We start from the raw sequence: 18686 nt of genomic DNA on the forward strand, positions 1-18686 counted from the left end.
GGTTTTAAGCTAAATTGAAGGCTTTGATTTAACATTTAGAGTTTAAGAGCTGGCTACAGCTTTCAGCTGATATTAATGCCCTTAATATTTGTATCTTTGACTAGGTCTGGAATACAACCAGGGATTTTAAGAATGTTTTATCCCTGGAGATGGAATGCCAGGAAGTTATCTCAGAAATACCATACTGTTAAGAAAAAATAAATTGTTTGTGAAACAGCAACATGTCAATTTTAAGATGCATAGTTTTTTGTAATAAACTTCATGAAATTCAGAATTTGCATTTCTCTGTTTATTCTGTGATTACTTTTATTTACTATCTTATTTTGAATATGACAAAAGCATGGCAAGAGATGCCAAAATGAACCTTGTCTGAATAAAGTTGTTTATTTTTCCAGACACCTATGCTAATAACCTTTGTGTCTATGTCTCTGTGTGTAAATTTATAAAGAAACAGAAGTACTAAAGTTATAGAAAGGCATATTTCCAATCTCTTAAATTATGATAATGAATAACAATAATTACATGAAATTATAAACTATAATGCCTTACTTAACTGGATAAAATCTTCCTACCTGTACAACCTGGTAAGCATTAGTCTCATTGAGCACCAGTTCAGTAACTGCAGCAAAACAAGCTAGAATAAAGATTCAGACGTAACATTTAGGGCCATTTGACTCTATTGAGAAATCTCCTCTAAAAGAGATTTGGTCCATAACTACCAATAAATCCTCACCTGACTAGTAGTCATTAGAATACCACTTTGAAATCATGTTATTCATATTCATCTATCATAGAAAATTTAAATAGTGAAGAAAATTAAAATCAAATAAAAATAATCTCATGCTAAACACAAAATAAAATAAATAAATAACTTTTTTTTGTCACTGCTTTTACAGGTGAAGAAATACTTACGTTTCCCAGATACTTTATGCTTTGCTTCTTTCTAACAAAAGTGTACTTTTTGAAAACAAGTGCTGCTATCACACATTTGGAAATAAACTAATCTGATTTGGTGCTCCTACTCCCTAAAGCAGGTATAAAAATTTACAATTTTGAAATATTTTTAATCCTTTTGCACAAGTGTATGTAAAGACATAGCAGAGTATTAGACCTTATAAACCTACCTGCTTGAAGTGAGACAGTATTTTTTTGTATCTCATCAGGACTCGGATCATCTGACCAATGAAGATACTGGATTCTCCCTGCTGCATTTGCATTAGATAAGCTTCCAGCTGAAGAGTGGTCAGACACAGGAATTACTTCCCTTGAAGAAAAAACAGAACAAAATAAAAATCAAGTTGCAGTGCTAAAAAAATGGCTTAATATGTCTTTGTTAACCATTTCTGAAGTTCTGAAAATTTGTATGTTTTTCACTGAATTAGCTAATACACTTTAAAAAAGCAAACAAGCCTTTAAACAGAAAATTCCTTAACCATGTTCCTCAGTTATATTCACAATTCTAGCTCACTAAATAGGTGTCTGATTAATAGGAAAACTAAACAGACAGTAATGATATATTTATGACTATTCATTATTTAGTTTATACCTGAAAATATGAAAAACACCTTAGGATAACAATGAAATATGAAAGGCTGGAAAAAATATTGCTCATTCATTATGTTCTAAATAGGCTTTTAAATTCTGTTGGCATCACATACAGCTGAACAAGCCAAAGATACTATTTGATAAAACAGGGCTTGGTCAAATATATCTTAATATATCAAACAGTCTTGTATAATTGCCACGATGTTGAGGACTGAAAACCTACCCCTATAATATATGAAGGAGCTGCTTGATTCCACCCCAGATCCAAATTTCCACACTAGTCTCAAGATCTTCACAAACCTCACAAACATAATACAAACTATAATCCAGAGATGTTTGATGTGATCAGAATGGAGTTAACTGAGCAAGACTGGAACTCCTTCATACATTTTTATTTGCTCTTTGACTTGTGACTCTGCACAAAGAAGTCATAGAAACAGCCTAAAAAAAAACCAGCAAGAAATTTTAACAATAAGTCCATCATTACTTTGTATTGTCAGTTAGCAAAGGGGGAAAAAAACCACAGGAAGTTTAAACAGGAACAGAGATCTCCTATAAAAAAAAATAATTTAAACAAAACAAGTTAAAGGCACTGCAACCTGGTTAAAGTCAGTGTTTAAAAAATAAAAGAAGACAATGGTCCAAACTTTCACAAGGGATGAAATTATATTTACATTGAGTTCAGCTGTCAGCAGAGGCAACCCAGCCAGGATGGGAGGTGGCCAGGTGGGCTGCTGTCATCTGTGGTACCATCTTCTCATTAATGGCATTAGTACTACAAGTAGCACTGACTGCACAAACTTGTAAAGCCCATCTGTGCAACTTGAATAGCCTAGTTCCACAGATAACACAAAAATGCATGATTCTTCTCCAGTATGGTTTGAATATTATGTTTAGAAAGTGACTGGATATATCCATTAAAAGATTTACACAAGACTTTCATTAACTGCAATTAAGGTGGACTTCCCACAGAAAATATAGTTAAGGATATCCATTTCCCCTTGAAGCAAAAAAAGTCCATGTGTCTTTAATGAAACATATGAATTCACTTTCATATCTGAATTTAAAATCATGCTTAACTAGCACTGAACTTCATCATCTTCCTGTCTACATTCAAATTCTAGTTCTTACATCTAACTTTTGATTTACATATAACCTAAATAATTTTCAAACCCAGAAACAAAATAAAACCTTCTCATATATTAAATTTCTCTATCCTTAGTCACATATAATGTCATTTATATGTGTGAAATAATTAACCACGAAATTTTCAAATCTCTTCAGAATTTTAAATGTGGTAAGTGATGTATTATCAAATTTGAAAGTCTTTCAGTTTCTCACTGAAATGCAGTGATGCTTTTCTAGCAGTCTGAGATGATTAAACAATTGAAGGAACATTTATGATTTTCTGATCAACGGGAGGTGGGATCTGACTCAGCCTCTGGCATAAACCACAGCAGCTCTAGGTTGCAATTTCACTAGTTTATGTTGGGCATGCAGGAACTGTCAGGGCTCGGCATGCTTTCCATCTAACCACTGACATCTGCCAGGAGCAACGAAGAGATGCCCCAACAAAAGGGATTGCTATCACTTTATGGTAAGATTGTAACTCATTTGCACTGCACTGGAGGCCAACAGCGGAGAGAAAGGAGATGGATTAAAAAGAAACTGCTGGAAAAGACTTTGCTTTTTGTATTTTTCAGTGACTGAAAATACACAGGTATCAGAATATGACCTTAGGTATGGTAAAGTGGCACGTTTTCTAATTCCTCTAAATACACACATCCCTAAATAAAAAATCAAAATTTATTTTAACAGATTTAATCCACAAATTAAGTCTCACCTTTCAGAGAGAAAATTGTATTCATGTAATATCACCAGCAAGTTTTCAACAATGATGAGCTCACTTATTTTCTGCCTACATTCTGGACTACAAACTGATTATTCCTGGCATTTATATCAGATGAAATTGTATGATAAACACACATTGCTCTTTAGCCTCCTTCTTTATACATTTGATGAATTATTTTTTTCCCAAGTCTTACTTAATAATATCGTATTGTGCACACAAACACTTAAAGCCACAAATATATTCTGGGTCAAGAGTAAAAATGCAACAATTATCCAATTTCCCCCATATAAAAAAAGTAAATGTGAATGCATAAAAATAAAGGCACTAATTTATTTTATGTCTTACTGGTAATTAAGCAAGTGGAGTACATTTTTAAAAACAACCACCATTTCCATGAACATTTGTCATATACTCCAAACTCTTTCTTGCCCAGTTCAAATGTAACCCAGAATCCTACATTTAATTCAGTGAAGAAAGTTAAACAGAAGTTGAAAAAGTATAACATCATTTAAATTAACATGGACCTTAAAAAAAATTTAAACTCAATCAGAATTTTGGGAAGTCTGGGAGACAGCAGACCAATAATGTAGAAACAGCAGTTTTTCTTATACAATACCATTATGGATAAAAGTTGCTCTGTCCTCCTTTTTGCTCTTTTTTTCCCTTTTTATCTTTATTTAAACACTAATTAATGAGAAGAGCGTACATATACATGGATTTGGGAGTACACATTTATTATTTGTTACACTGAACAATATTCTACCTGGTTATTGTGAGGTACTGTTATATTAAGCTGAGGACAAAAGATTTTTATATGCAGGAAGTCATAGAATTCTAGAATCCTGCAAAAGGATTGCAAAGACAGATTCTGCGGTTCCAGTCTTGCACAGCTGTCCACATAAACAAGAAGTCTGCTGCAGGGACCAAAGTTTCTACTTCAGTCTCTAATGCTTCAATATAAAATTAGGAACATTTAATTTTTCCTCATAAAGAGCAGTTTTAATATTGTGTCAAGAGAAAACATTAAAAACCTTTTGTTAATTATAGCTCATTAATTTGAACCTACCTTTCTGCTAAGCTAGTCAGAGCACAGAGGGCACCAAAAAACACATGGCTGTCTCTGGCAGATAACAAATTTACTAAGGTCTGGAAAACAAAATATGAAAAAGGTACGTAAATATAAAGTATATTATTTTCTTTTACAACTCAAACACATATAGAAGTATTTGTTGAAAAGCAAAAATTAAGATACTAAATCCTTACACAGTATGTTAAAAGTCTTAGGTACATTTAAAGTACTCTTAAATATACACTTAAAATCTAGAATACACCCAGTAGGACAAGCAAGGATGTTCCCTATCAAATTACAATTAATATTTCTTTGACTGCTAAAGCATCTCTCCAACTTATTACACCATTGTAAAAATTTGTTTTTGTGTAACACTTCAGAACTCTAAATCAGGCCTCCTGAAGCAAAAAGTTAATATTAAGCTAAGTTAATATATTTAAACAACACAGTAATTTAAGGCCTTGCATGTATTTCTGTTCATGTTTTATATCTAAATAAATCTTGTCTAGATTCTCTAAAAACAATCACCATTGTTTTTCTGCAGCATGATAGAATCATGAAACACTAGTTATACTGATTTTGATCTCTACTGTATTCAGTTTAGCAAAAAACCAGCAATAGTTAAGGACAGATTCTTAGACTGATGGTAATGTATAGCATTACCAGAATGTTTAGACAGAATACTTTACCTGTGGTGAAAAACCACAGCAGAAATTTGTGTAAAAAAACTTCCAAATACATTTATATTTTAAAAGTATAGAAAACTATCTGAATCACAGTAACATGTAGCACAGGACAGTGTGTACATGAGCACTACTTTTTATATGAACAAATGTTTAGTTTAGTCCAAATGTTTACAATCTGTTTATCTCAAACCGCCAATAACCATACATCAGACCAATCAACTTACAGAGAAGAAATTATTTTTATGATATTACTAATAGATCTGAAAAACACAGAGATTATCTTACTTTACAAGCCTGACAAGGTAAGGAATTTAGTCCCACCTAGGTCACATCTAAAAAGCATAGGTTATTGCATTAAGTAGCTAATTGAACAAAATTAGCAATTTTATAAAGCACTTACTTTATGTTCTTCACTAGCTATAACCCATTCTCTTGGATTTTTAACAGCAGCAAGCTTTTGGAAAATATCTGTGGAACAAAGGAAGTCACATAAATTGAATTTTTCTCCCTAATATTTTCATTTCACCAGTCAGGTAACAGTGCAAAGCACTGCATATGTTCTTTGAACCATAACTAGCTCATTTTACTCTTTTATTTCAATGCATAAAAAGATACTAATTTCTTAAAGAAATATTACTTATGTAGAAAAATAAACTGTTCTTTTCCACAGGAATTTCAGCTTTTACTTGTGTGATGATGCCTACAACGAATCTAGTAATATCTTACTTAATGACCACCTCAAGTATTTTAAACATTTTAAAAGCCTCACACAAAAAGTTGTGAGTAGCCTTATCATTTCTCTTATCAGCTATTGCACTCACATGTCATGTTGACCAACTTGTCTACATTATGCTGCTCTTCTCCATAATTAAGATAACGATTTGCTACTGTTCCCATATACTTCAAGCAGGGGAGGAAAAATAAAGGATACCATTAGGAAAAAAAGTTTGAAGACTTCATAAACCTAGACTGTTCTGCCCAGGAAGAGCCTGTAGGTGGTGCATCTATTTCATGAAAAAATATTCAGTAATGCAATAGTACTGTAGACCCAAGGTTTAAACCTGTTTCAATATTTTATCAGTATGCTTTTCCCTTTGCAAAGTCATTTGCTACAGTTCAGGGTGGCTTTAGTCATCTCCCTTTAAAAATCTACAGTTTCTTTTGACCTAACCACTTGTGTTGACTTTTCTATTTCTCCCACTTCAGGAGGCATTTCTTAAGTCTACTAACTAGAAGTCCTAGATGAATGCAGCTAGATTATAGGACAGTTGTTTTGAAAACTAGTGAAAAACCCACACCAACTGCTCATGTGCAAATAGAGAAATGGACTCACTTCTTTCCATAAACCAAGAATATCTATATACTGCTTTTGACGGTATATTTCATTCTAATCATAATAAACTGTCATGCAACATAATGGACAAAGGTACTAAGAGGAATTCTACCTGAGCTAGATTTTCAATTCCACCCAGGCTGTGAAGCATTTCCTATAGGAAATATAAATATTTAAAAAAAAAAAGAGTTCAGAATTACTTAAAATAACTAGATAAACAAAAACAGAGGTGAAATGTTAAAGGTTCTAAAACAGGGCTTTCAGTTTTCTTCACTTACTACATTATGGGAATTTTACATATCTGTATGATAAAGTCAAGTACCAAGCCTAGGGCTCAGAGCAGTGACCAAGCCATCAGCCATGGGGATTTACAGTTTCTTTGTTAGGGTCAGCAACAACAGACATGACATAAGAAATACCAGAAATTGAGCAAGTTATGCAGTAATGGTGTAAAATCACTCTTGGAGTCTGTTTGTTTGTAATTCACATCCTCACATATAGAAATATAGATACATATATGTAAGCATGCATTCATAAGAACAAATGTTTTACACACAAGCACCAATACAACTCATATACATGGCATACATACGTCCCCTTATCCAAGCAAGAAACAATATTTTGATGTACTGACTTGGCAGCATGGATCCCTTATTAATAATCTCAGGCAGATTAATACTCTAAGAAAATGGACGGATGGAGCTTGAATAACCCACTGCCTGTAAAAGAAATATTCAAAACATAAACCAAGTGCAATAAAAAAGTGTTTAAACACTTAAATAAAACAGTTTGATTCAGCATCAATTGACTAGACAATTAGTGAGCTACAACAACTGTTCAACATACCATACCATAGAACTTTTAATACCATTTATATTCAAATACAGTAGCAACTATAAATAAATTTATTTCGTTATATGAGCATTACCAGCCATCACTTATTATCACTGAACTGATGCAGGGAAGTACATGCTTATCTCTAAGAACAAGTTATCCATGCTTTGATATAAACTTTCAGTGTTTGGACCAAGGCCCAAAAGGGCCAAAATAAGTGAGAAACCACACAGCAAACTTCAGTGCACAAAATATACTTCTGGAAAAATAAGGGTGCTACGAAGTAAAAATAGCTATATTTAAAATATTCTTTTGAATTATGATAATCTATCCCAGTTTTTAAAAGCTCTAATTCTATTATCCTGGGAATAAATTATTTAGTTCAAATGTTCTTGAAATAGGATTGTATTTCCATATAGAACTTCCTTCTTTATATGTCTACATATGATTCTCCAGCATAAGACACGGCAGAAAACACAAATCAGATTTGCAGAAAGAATCCAGGGGCAGAAACCCTGCATAAAATACCAGTAATGGAATCAGTATTTCCACTGCCTGTTGAAAGTATATATCCCCATTTGCCTATCTAAAATAAACCTAAAATTAGACAACTTTGCCATGTGTTTTTTTTGGTTGTTATTTTAACTGAGAGGACAGAATTTGTTTGGATAAGTTTCTTGGAAATAGAAGAAGTGTATGGGTCATGGCAGTTCTCTTCCCTTTTCATCATTTGCAGTTGGGAATGACGCCAATAGCTAAAAATACTTCCATAAAAATAAATGTTTTACAAATAGATACTAACAAACTCTCAGCCCTTTTTTGCCAATATTGTGCCCAAACTAATACCATTTTTCATTATGATTCCATAAATGACCACTTCAGAACAGCAAAAAACTTTCATGGAAAGAAAACAGCAATCATATACCTGTGTACAAAATCCGTAGGTAAGATTTTAAAGTGGCCTGAAGACATTACCATAGTGGACAGTCATTCTCCGAACCTGGTTAACATTTGAGAGCCTCTTCTATTGCAGTTACATTTACAATACACATTACTAGGTACACCAGGTACATATCCAGCTTATGCCAGAGAGATTTTTTCTGCCTTAGTTATGCTCCTTATTCAAACTACTGAAGCTAAGCTGATCACAGCTTTCTTGTCAAGAAAACTACCTGCAACCAGGACTTTTGCACACACGGTGATGCCAGTAAGGGGGGGTCATTTTTTTCCTCCCAACCAACATGGTTATGCCAGCCAAGTGTGTAAAGCTGATCAAGGTGACAGTCTATAGCTCCGACACAACGAAATGGCAGTAGGTCCACAGAGAGGACATCATCACAGTCATAGTAAAATATTTACAAAAGGCAACTAAGTCACCTTTGTAACTCCAGCTACCTTACGGATTTTACATATCTACTAATTTATGCTTGTTTCATCAACCTTGCCTGAGTGCTTTCATTCTTAATACAAGAGGCTTGTTTTGCCATATCACTGTCACAAAGAACCACCAAAGAAAACCAAAATATAAGCCAAGTATGCCACAACGCATAAACAGAACTTGGGAAATCATAGTGTAAGATATTCTTAGATTTTTGGCAAATGAAGCTGAGCCACTGACCTCCCACTGGTGAGTACTGAGTTCACATGCACAAAAGAGGTACCAGATTTACGAATCAGTTAAATGACCTGTTTTAAACTCACTGCCATTTAGATAATCAAGGAAGAGATCCCAAGTTCCCCAGTTCGTTCTAAATAAGGATCTAAGCAAACTGTGTGATGTTGTTAGATTCCTCTGCAAGTTCTAGCAGTTACACATTAATACCTTTAAATGCTCCTTCTTTAAACTTCTGTACCACTTAAGGGTTTTTTTAGAAAATGTATTTGGGCTTTAAAAAGGAAAATACAATACACTGCAAAGGAGTATAGTAAAAAATCCAGAGAAATGCACCCTGAAGGAATCTTTCTCTGCCCCCTCTATTTTTTTAAGGTCTTGTACTTTTTCCTCACATAAATGAAAGCAGCTGTACCGGTTTGGCCAAATTTAGAAATATATACTCTGAGAGAAGGCACAACCACCCCTCCCCCACCAGGTTCGGGAAAAAAAAAAAATTTTTCCTCGAAGGAAAGTGAAGAAGATAAAACTATTTATTTAACAAACACACGGGAAAGGAAAATGAGGTTAAATGGTAAAATCTTTTGCTGTGGAGGAAAAAACCTGGGAAAGTGTTAGAGTCCTCCCTTTGGTCTCCTCGGAGCTGGGGCTTGGCCCAGGGCCAGGCCCTCTGTGCCCCATGAAAAGTCCTCCCGATGTGCTCTGAGGTTGAAAGCAGTCCAGTAGAAAAGGGAGAAAATCCGGATTCCAGAGAAGGAAAAGCAAAGTCCAACTCTCCGTCTCTCTCCGGAGAACCAGAAAGTAAAAACAACTGGCCAAAAGCTGACTGGAACACAGCAAGCCGGGTGCTTCCTCGCTCCCCTGCCACGGCTGGGAAAAAAAAAACCTTATCTTTCTGTGACCTTGAACAAGCTGCAAACTGCTTTGAGAAAGTTTTGCTCAGTTTTTTCTTGTCCCTCTCAGGCTCAGTTTAGAGGCATAGAAAGGCACAAAAATTAATTTCTGGGCATAGGCAGCGATATGGGATACACATCATAAGGTCACCCCAAAACAGCAGCATAAGAAAAGGGATTACCCTTTCCAATCCTGTTATACACAGAAATACAAATAAATACCAACAAGTGGCATCAACTAATCAGAACTTTATGGAAGCCACTGGCCTCTCTCTATAAAGGCAGCAGTCCACAAAATGCAAATAGAATCAGTAAAATAAATTAGAAAAGCAAATCTTAGATTACAGACATCATATACAGATAAATGATCAAGAAAACATAATAGTTAGAATTTTGGTCATCCAAGTTTTGTCATACACCCAGTCCTTCATTCTTCTGTCCCACTAACCCAAGCATTTGCTCCTCAAAGCCAATACACAAGTGGTTGTTTAAAACTGAGATTATGAAGCGAAATGCTGCTGGTAGTTTCCACAGAGAGGTGTATTGTTGTAACAATATGAAATATTATCGATGCATCTTGCTTCTTCATGCAAGGCAAGAAAGAGTGGCCCTCCTTATTGGTTATGAATGTGTTTCATATACCGACCTGCAGGTAAGTCTGTTCTTAACTAAAGTCATAAAGGTATCTTGAAACAGCTGATGTTTGGGATGCTTGCTAACATTTCTCTCATTTTTGCAGGTCATGCTAATGAGGAAGAAAAAAACGAAAATGGTGAATTGCTAATTAACTTGTCACAAGACAATTTTACATTGCTACAACATAATATTAGCAACAAAATTTAAGAAATTTCCTATTAGCAGTTACCACAGAATAACACAATTTCAGATTGCCAGACATTAACAGTCTGTCTCATGCAAAATTTGGGACAGAATGGTATATGTTTTCCAAAAAAAGAAATGATCACAATTTACAATGAGTATATTAACTCTCCTCAGTATACTCTGCTGAGTGGGAAAGTTTGAAACTTACAAAGGCAGGAACATAAACAGGTTTAAAAAGTTTAAAATATGTAATTCTCATCTCAAATTAACATGAAAAGTACAAGTAACAGACATAGGTAAAAATACAAATGTCTTCAACACCTCAAAAAGGTGATGCCCTTAGATACATAAAGGTGTTCAGAGATATGAGAGTGTCATCACCAGCTTATTTTTTATTATTTTTACCTAAATTTTTCAAGCTCAAAAGCTTCTGTTGATTCTTGCCATTGACCACTGGACTTTGTTCATTGCTTTTGACATTTTGCCAAGGTCTTGTCACACTGATATATATATATATATATATATATGGCTGGAATATATATAGCTGGAAGCCAAGGAGGGAAGGGATAGTAGTTGTAAGGCAACCATTGCATTTTAAGTTTTAGGAGAATATGATCAAGTAAAAGTACCTTTTCTCAAGTTCTGACTTGAACTTTGGACCTAAAACTTGTCATTATAGAATACATACACCCACTCTGCAAAACAAAACTGACGTGGCAGAAAACTGATGCAAAGCAAGACTGGAAAACAAGTACACAGAGGTAAGTAAAAAGTGAAGAATGGTGTCCTTTAAAATTTATAATACCAAAGCTTGACAAAATCTGCAACACATACTCATTATCTATGCTTCTTACCTGTCCCAATTCTACAATTACATAGCCTTCACATTCTTTTCAGGTTGGACAACTCACATGTTCCAGCTTTCTGCTCAGAAGCAATTCCAGGCCTCTAACCAGGCAGAAAGTGCATAACTCCTACCGCACATGGATGAATCCTTTAGTCATTTTGTCATATCTTTTTACAGAATTAAAAGGGAGAAAATGTTCTGTGATTCCAAAGACTCACACCCATCATCATGTGTTGGTTTTCTTTGCTTCAAATGGCAAATACAAGCGTCACTAAGTGAGTTGAGGTGAAAGAGATTCGACTTTCTCTTGTAAGTTGGTATTTATGCCCTGCATATTTTCAGCTGAGGTGTTACTCTTCAAAGACAATTTGTTTATGGTTAAAATGCTGATCTTATCTTATATTCTTTACCACTCTACCCCGTGCTGTTACTCACACATCTTTAAGCCTACCTTCTTGTGACACTGTGAAAGGGCACAGAGGAAAACAAATCTGCTATGCTACCTGACTATATGCAACAATAGCTGGATAAAACCTGCTCAAGATACAAACTAAAGCAATTTTTTCCTGTTAAAATAAAAAAATATGGTACAGTAGAATGGGAAGAGGATCAGTTTCATTCTTTCACCTGTTCTAAATGTGATTTGTCCCACACAGGTCTAATGTTGCCAAGGGAAATAAAAAAAAAAAAAAAAGAGACAAGAAGAAAGACAAGAAAGACATCCACTACTCGAGATTTTGCTAACATGTTTTAATAATTATAGAACACAATGTTCTAAGCATATGCCAGAAAAATAATCACCATTAATTATAATTCTAAAGCACATTTAATAACAGTTATTGAAAAATACCTGTTGGTTCCTTGACCGAACACTTAAGAGAGATTGAAGTCTTTTTAGATCAGAATAACCTCTAGGAAAAAAACACAATTGCATGTGTTAATAGTTACACAAAAGTATTTCCATAACTGTAAAGAAGGTCAGCAAGCAACAATGCTACTGACAGAAAATAAAGTTTTCTAGAATTGCCTGGTGTCCACATTTTGTGTACAGAAAAATTTACAGCTTCTCCAGAATGCCTTAAATCAACAAAGGTGCAAATAAACTTTGTGACCAGAGTAACAGTTGTCATGTTTATACTGCATTTCAAATTGAAGCATTCTGCTTTGGCAGCCAGTGAAAATTCCACACGAGTCCTGCTGAAGTTCAAAGTAAAAGTCAGATACTATACCTCATAGAGATCCCAGGAGGCTTTTTGTCTGTTGCTTTTTCTGTGCTCTTCAGGACTTTTTGTCCTGATCAGGCATTGTGTATCACTATTATCATTATGGGGCTAAAAACTCCTTTCCTTAAAAACAAAGTAGATATAAAGAATTACATCACTGCAGCAAAAGGACCACATGTTTACTTACAGAACCAGCTGCTAAGGCTTTTAGAAAAAAAACAGCTTTGCCATTTTCTCAGCATGAAGCCTTGGGCATTATATCAGCATATCCTTTGAAATTCCAGATATTAATATGAAAGCTATTAAACTAACTTACAGAAATCTTGGTTTTCCAACACATGCATAGACAATACTGTCTTGCTATTTCACATGTTTTTTATTAGGATTTTTACTCTTCTTTCATCTTATTGCCATTATTTCTCACTGTGAATTGGCTGGTTATGTCACAGCACTGCTTACAGGCTAACACCAATGATGGCTGTCAACAACAAGCTGTTGTCCAGACAACAGAGAATATAATAGTTGTATCATTCAAATAAACAAGTCAAATAAAGGGTAGAAAAAGGAGGTATCTGACAAAAAAATGAGATGCATGCAGTGAGTTGAAAGAGGTGATTCTCCCCCTCTACTCGACTCTCCTGAGATCCCACTTGGACTACTGCATGCAGCTCTGGGGGCCCCATCAGAAGAACAATAGGGACCTGTTGGAGTGAGTCCAGAGGAGGGCTACAAGGATGATCAGAGAGCTGGAGCACCTCCCCTGCGCTGAGAGAAGCTGAGAGAATTAGGGTTGTTTGGCCTGGAGAAAAGAAGGCTCCCGGGAGCTATCGAGCAGCAATCCTGTACATAAAGGGGCCTACAAAAGAGTTGCAGAGGGACTTCTTACATGGGTATGTGGTGTTAGGACAAGGGATGATGACTTTAATCTAAAAGTCAGGTTTAGATTAGATATTAGGAGGAAATGTGAGGATAATGAGGCACTGGAACAGGTTGCCCAGAGAAGCTGTGGACATCTCTGGAAGTGTCCAAGGTCAGGTTGGATGGGACTGTGATCAACCTGGTATATAGTGACAGGTGCCTCTGCCACAGCAGAGACTTGGAACTCTATGATCTTAAGGTCCCTTCCAACCCAGACCATTCTATGAATCAGTGATCACACAGTCTGCCAAAGAATAACAGAAATTTTCAGCAGTTTAGAATCTAGGTCTTCTCAATGCCTTAAACCAATAGTGTCTGCTTTCCTTGCAGTGGGACACACAGCTTCTTTCCACAGATGAGCAGAGCTGTATGGCATGGCCTCATCAGGGCCATTATCACACAATAAATCCCTGCAGACAAACATTCAGTCTGTAGGTCTGACTTTCCACAAAAGCCCTCAGCTAGTCACTTGCACGGTACACAACGCCTGTTTGCTGATAATCTTCTAAAGCCCTAGAAACATACAGAAAGACATAGAAAGAGGATATTCAAGAGGAATCTCTTGCTGCAACAAAAGCAACTACATTGATGCAGATCCTTCTCTGAGTAAAAAAAAAAGAATGGTCAGGAGCAGGCTAAGGCTGTAGAATTATCCTAGTGAATTACATACAGCTGTAAGCATATCGGTCGAGCACTTCCAATTTAAAAACCAAGGATATAATACCACTGTCTGATCCTTTCTACCTATTTTACTGTTCACTAAACATAGACTGCTTGGACATTCCCTTTGGTGTATCTTTAATAGGATTTTCTGTATCAAACCTGATGGGCTCCTTCTCTTGCAATGCAACATAGAATTCCTCTACTACTGATTTTTATTTGTCCTCCTCCTAAAGGCAAAGCAGAAGAAAACTGGCCATGAAACAAAAGAATTGTAAACTACCAGAAGCTGCTCCTTCCCAAATGAACATCAGAGTCATTTTCCCAGTTACGCAATCTCGCATCACAGAACTACCCAAAATGCAACTGTTGACAGTATGAATTTGTGCACTGTATTAAATCCCTCTCAGAAGTCGCCTATAAGCCCAGTCCATCCATTTCTAGTCTTTTAAATAAGCCTTTATCCTACCACAGGGAATCATTGATCTGGATCCACAAGAAACTTCTCGTCTCTACCATGCATCTGCTCAACAAAGTTATTAAAAAACACCTCAGAACACTTCTGTGGTGCCAGTTATTACCAGGGAATGAATATAAACAGGATCTACTCTACCAGTCAGCAGACAAAACTACTGAGTTCAAGCTAAACCAAATGCAGTTTGCTCAAAGCATTTATTTCCTTTGCTTTAAGACTATTAAAAGTTAAGAGAAACCAGGTACATCGTTAAGCACATTAAGAATCCTCATGAATAAGAATTTCCATGTATTGTTTCAGTGATATCCTTATATCATCTCCCCAATACCCCATTCATTTGGGATGTTACTGAATCATGACATAATGCAATAAGCACCTTACACTTGCACAGTAGGAAATACTGTGAAACTCACAAATTGTCTACTTGATCATGAGTAGACATGTGCACAAAGAACAGATTTCAGCCAATTAAAAAACAACCAAACCACACACAAATAACTTGTCCATGAGCAAACAGAGCTAAACCTTAAAATTTGCAGCATCCTGTGAAATCCTTGGGTTAAATCTCTAAACTGCAAATGAAGGATTCCCAGTATGGCTAGGATTTAATCCAGAACTGTTAGGTCTTTGTGATTATTTAGAACATTTTACAACTGTCGACCAACCTTGTTTTAGGGCTGCCATTTCAATTCTTTTGCTGTTTGCTCTACCTTGGTACAGATAAAACAGAGTAACAGATGACTAATATTTTAAAGGTTTGTTGCCATTACAGATCCAGAAGTCCCTGTGCAAAATCGAACCTGATAAACATCAAGCCAAATTCCCTTCACTGCTGCTGAGAATGGACACTGCTCACTCAAAGATACAGCCCTCACCCAGCTCTGCAGACTCACCCTGAGGTTACCTCTCTGTTTTCCTAGAGGCCAGCGAGTCAGCACAAGTCAGTAAGCCCTTCAAGAAAGAGGCCAGCTCTGGCCACAAACTGACCCTGCACTGACCTCTTTAGTCTGTCCTCCCAGCATCATCTCAGATGCACAGCTCACTGGATTGGGAAACCTGATTCTGGTTACAAATAATCTCTCCTACTTTAGCCCTGATTACCTTGTCTCCAAAGTACTTCTACTGTACAAGGGCAGGGACAATATGCAGAAAGGAGGATTTATCCATGCATCTTAGAGTGTTATGCCCTTCAACTTACTACAGAGATTAAACTAATTAATTAACAGCCAGCTGCCAGTGAAAATGGCTTTCCCCTTTCCTTCCCTTCCCCCAGCAATTCTTCTCTTCTTCAGCTGATCTGACCCAAACCTGAGCCAGTTTAGAGAGCTAAACACACAGAAAACAATATACTTCCGTTTATATTGTTACTTTCCTACCAATTTAGCTCATTGTTACAGTGGCCTGATGAGTGTCTCTGCTGACAGGGCAGGAATGCACAGGTGTAAATCGAGGCAGAAGAGCAGAAAGCCCCTTTCATCAGCAGCCAGTCATTAAATCAGGTATACTAGCACCATATCCTGGGTGAGGGATGGGGTAGACTAACAGAAACAACTCCATTTTCCTTCTATCAGCCAGAAACCTGAGAGAAAACAGACATTAATATTCCCGTACCTCTTCTCACAGTTATTTGACTCTCTTGAAGTCACCAAGTTCCCACCCCGTGTTTCCTCTTCACTCGTGCCAGCAGAAATTTCCATGGAGCCGGGCTATTCACTCTCCTCATAACTATCCCCCTGCTATTACAGCAGCCATGAGGAATGTGTAAGAAACACACCAAACAACACTCACTCAGTTGTGCCGGATAAAAACTGAGATCAGACAACTCTTTCAAGGGACAGAAACACATTAAAAGAAAAACGTCTTTACAGCACAGTCTCATTTAATTCCATTTAAAGCAATGAAATTAGAGCAATATTAATGCATTCATTTTAATTGGGGATAATTACATTTAATTAGTTATGTTGATTCAATTACATAGGAAGAGAGATGCACTCTGATAGCACTGGAATGCAGACTAGGACAAGAAATGCTCCAAGAACCCTGTCAGAAATGAAAGAATCCACATGATGAGAAACAGGAGACAAAGGTATTACCCCAGACTTGATCTGTGGCCCAGTCTAGTATCTGTCCCAGATGACATAAGCACATAAGCTTCAGAGGGTAAAAATAAGCCCCGAAATAAACAAAACCACAAAGAAGTGTTGGAGGATAAATCTACCCCCACCGACTACAGTGTAATGGGCTCTTCAATAAGATGACGTCCCACATTCCTTATAATCTTTATTAGCAAGAGCTACCTCATATGGATAGTTTGTAAGCCAACTATTTGCTCGGTGTTCCCTTGAACTCCTTTCTTAATCATTCCAGTAGCCAAATTCCACTGTCTAATCATACACAGGATAACAGGCTTAAGGTGGATAAAGCAGCAGTAGATATGTTGGCTTTAATAAGACTTTTGATTCTCTTGCTTAATAGGAATGTATCTAATATCCTATCTAATACCACAAGCTGGGTCAGATGAAGGTCAGGTGAAAATTCACTCCTTGAAAGAGCCATTAAAAATATATTATTGTCAAAACAGAAATGAATTTCAAACACAGTCAAAATGATAGCAAAGGAAGCATCAAAGGTGACGAAAAATTCCCAAAAGGTACTTTTCCTTATCCAGTCTGACAAAGGGAGGGAATTCTGACTGGCTTCCCCTCGGTTCTCAAAGACCACGGCAGTCATGATAGATCCCCACCAGTGATAGCCTGTGTCTAGGAAATTGTACTGAAGAACCCATACAGACAATCTTTGAAGAATATTCCTTTCATTTTATTAACTGAATCGAGAATCGATATGGAAATCTGTTTGCTATACACAAAAACTTCCACACACATATATGTATCTCAATCTTTCTTTAATAACTTCTTTGGAGATTCTCTAAAGATTAACTAGTGTAAGGTTCCTGTTTTCCTGACAAATGAAAATATTCAAGCTACTGCTGTTTTGAGGTTGTTTGGTTTTTTGCTTTTTTTGTTTTCCCTCTGTACCACCCAATTCCATAAATGGCCAGGCCTATTCTCAGATTCCTGGATCCACCAAATGTCAGTCTCTGGGCTAATTTCCAGAGCATAACTTTCCTCTGTAGAGTCTGCCTAAATCCACCCCGTAAACCTGCAGTTCACACACGTAAGAAAAAAAAAAAAAAAAAAAAAAAAAAAAAAACGAAAAAGGAAAAAAAAGAATAGGGGATTTCTGAGGTCTAGTGAGCAGCTCAGCATCAACTCGAGAATGACACGGAGATCTTTGAAGTTCACCCTCTCCACCCTCGCTACCAGGCAGACCTTTATAGGGATTTATATCGCTATGACTTGGAGCCTCTGGGAATCCGAGATTGTTCAATGCCTACTGAAAGCTCAGAGCTGCTGAAGGTGCAGGGCCGTGGAACACGTCATTAAGTGGAACGGGAGGAGCACGGGGACATCGCATCGCCTTCCCTATCGTTCCCTGCCCTCGACTCGACCCGCCCCTCCCTTGCCTTGCGTTGCCCTGTGTTCCCTCCCCTTCCTCCCCCCCCGTTCCCGGCGGTGCCTCAGCGGCTCCCGCGCCCGCCGCGCGCTGCCCCCGCCCCGTCCCACTCACGCCGCGGCGCGCGCCCGGCTCCGCTTCGCGGCGCGCGCCCGCGGGGCCCGGCTACGGCGACGCTCCCTCCGCCGGGACGGGACCTTTCGACCAATCGCCTCCCCTCTTCTTGAAGGCGCCGGGCCCGCCGGCCAATCGCGACCCGCCGTGCTGCGCAGTGCCGGGGTTCCCTGGCGACCGCTTTGGCCCGCGCCGTTGCCATGGGCACGGGAACGCCCCGGCCGGGCCGGGCCCGCCCCGCAGGGTCTCACCTCAGCACCCCCCGGCAATGAAAACAGAAGTGGCCTGAA

The 18686-nt window shown here is 37.3% G+C and overlaps 1 protein-coding gene across 1 annotated transcript in view; it reads right to left on the minus strand.

Moving 5' to 3' along the window:
- Positions 1–12985, minus strand: part of NEK10 (NIMA related kinase 10) — an 86478-nt gene extending 73493 nt beyond the window's left edge. The window contains 16 exon segments of the mRNA XM_069004781.1: positions 573–634; positions 1125–1264; positions 1769–1851; positions 1854–1986; positions 3389–3475; positions 4464–4543; positions 5553–5620; positions 5974–6052; positions 6598–6639; positions 7120–7204; positions 10471–10569; positions 11052–11109; positions 11112–11190; positions 12344–12404; positions 12723–12775; positions 12778–12985. Coding sequence (XP_068860882.1) covers positions 573–634; positions 1125–1264; positions 1769–1851; positions 1854–1986; positions 3389–3475; positions 4464–4543; positions 5553–5620; positions 5974–6052; positions 6598–6639; positions 7120–7204; positions 10471–10569; positions 11052–11109; positions 11112–11190; positions 12344–12404; positions 12723–12775; positions 12778–12798 — 1230 coding nt within the window. The 5' untranslated portion in view covers positions 12799–12985.
- Between the last annotated feature and the right edge of the window lie 5701 nt (positions 12986–18686).

Source organism: Aphelocoma coerulescens, chromosome 2 (genome assembly GCF_041296385.1).
Source record: "Aphelocoma coerulescens isolate FSJ_1873_10779 chromosome 2, UR_Acoe_1.0, whole genome shotgun sequence".
In the NCBI taxonomy this organism is placed as follows: Eukaryota; Metazoa; Chordata; class Aves; order Passeriformes; family Corvidae; genus Aphelocoma; species Aphelocoma coerulescens.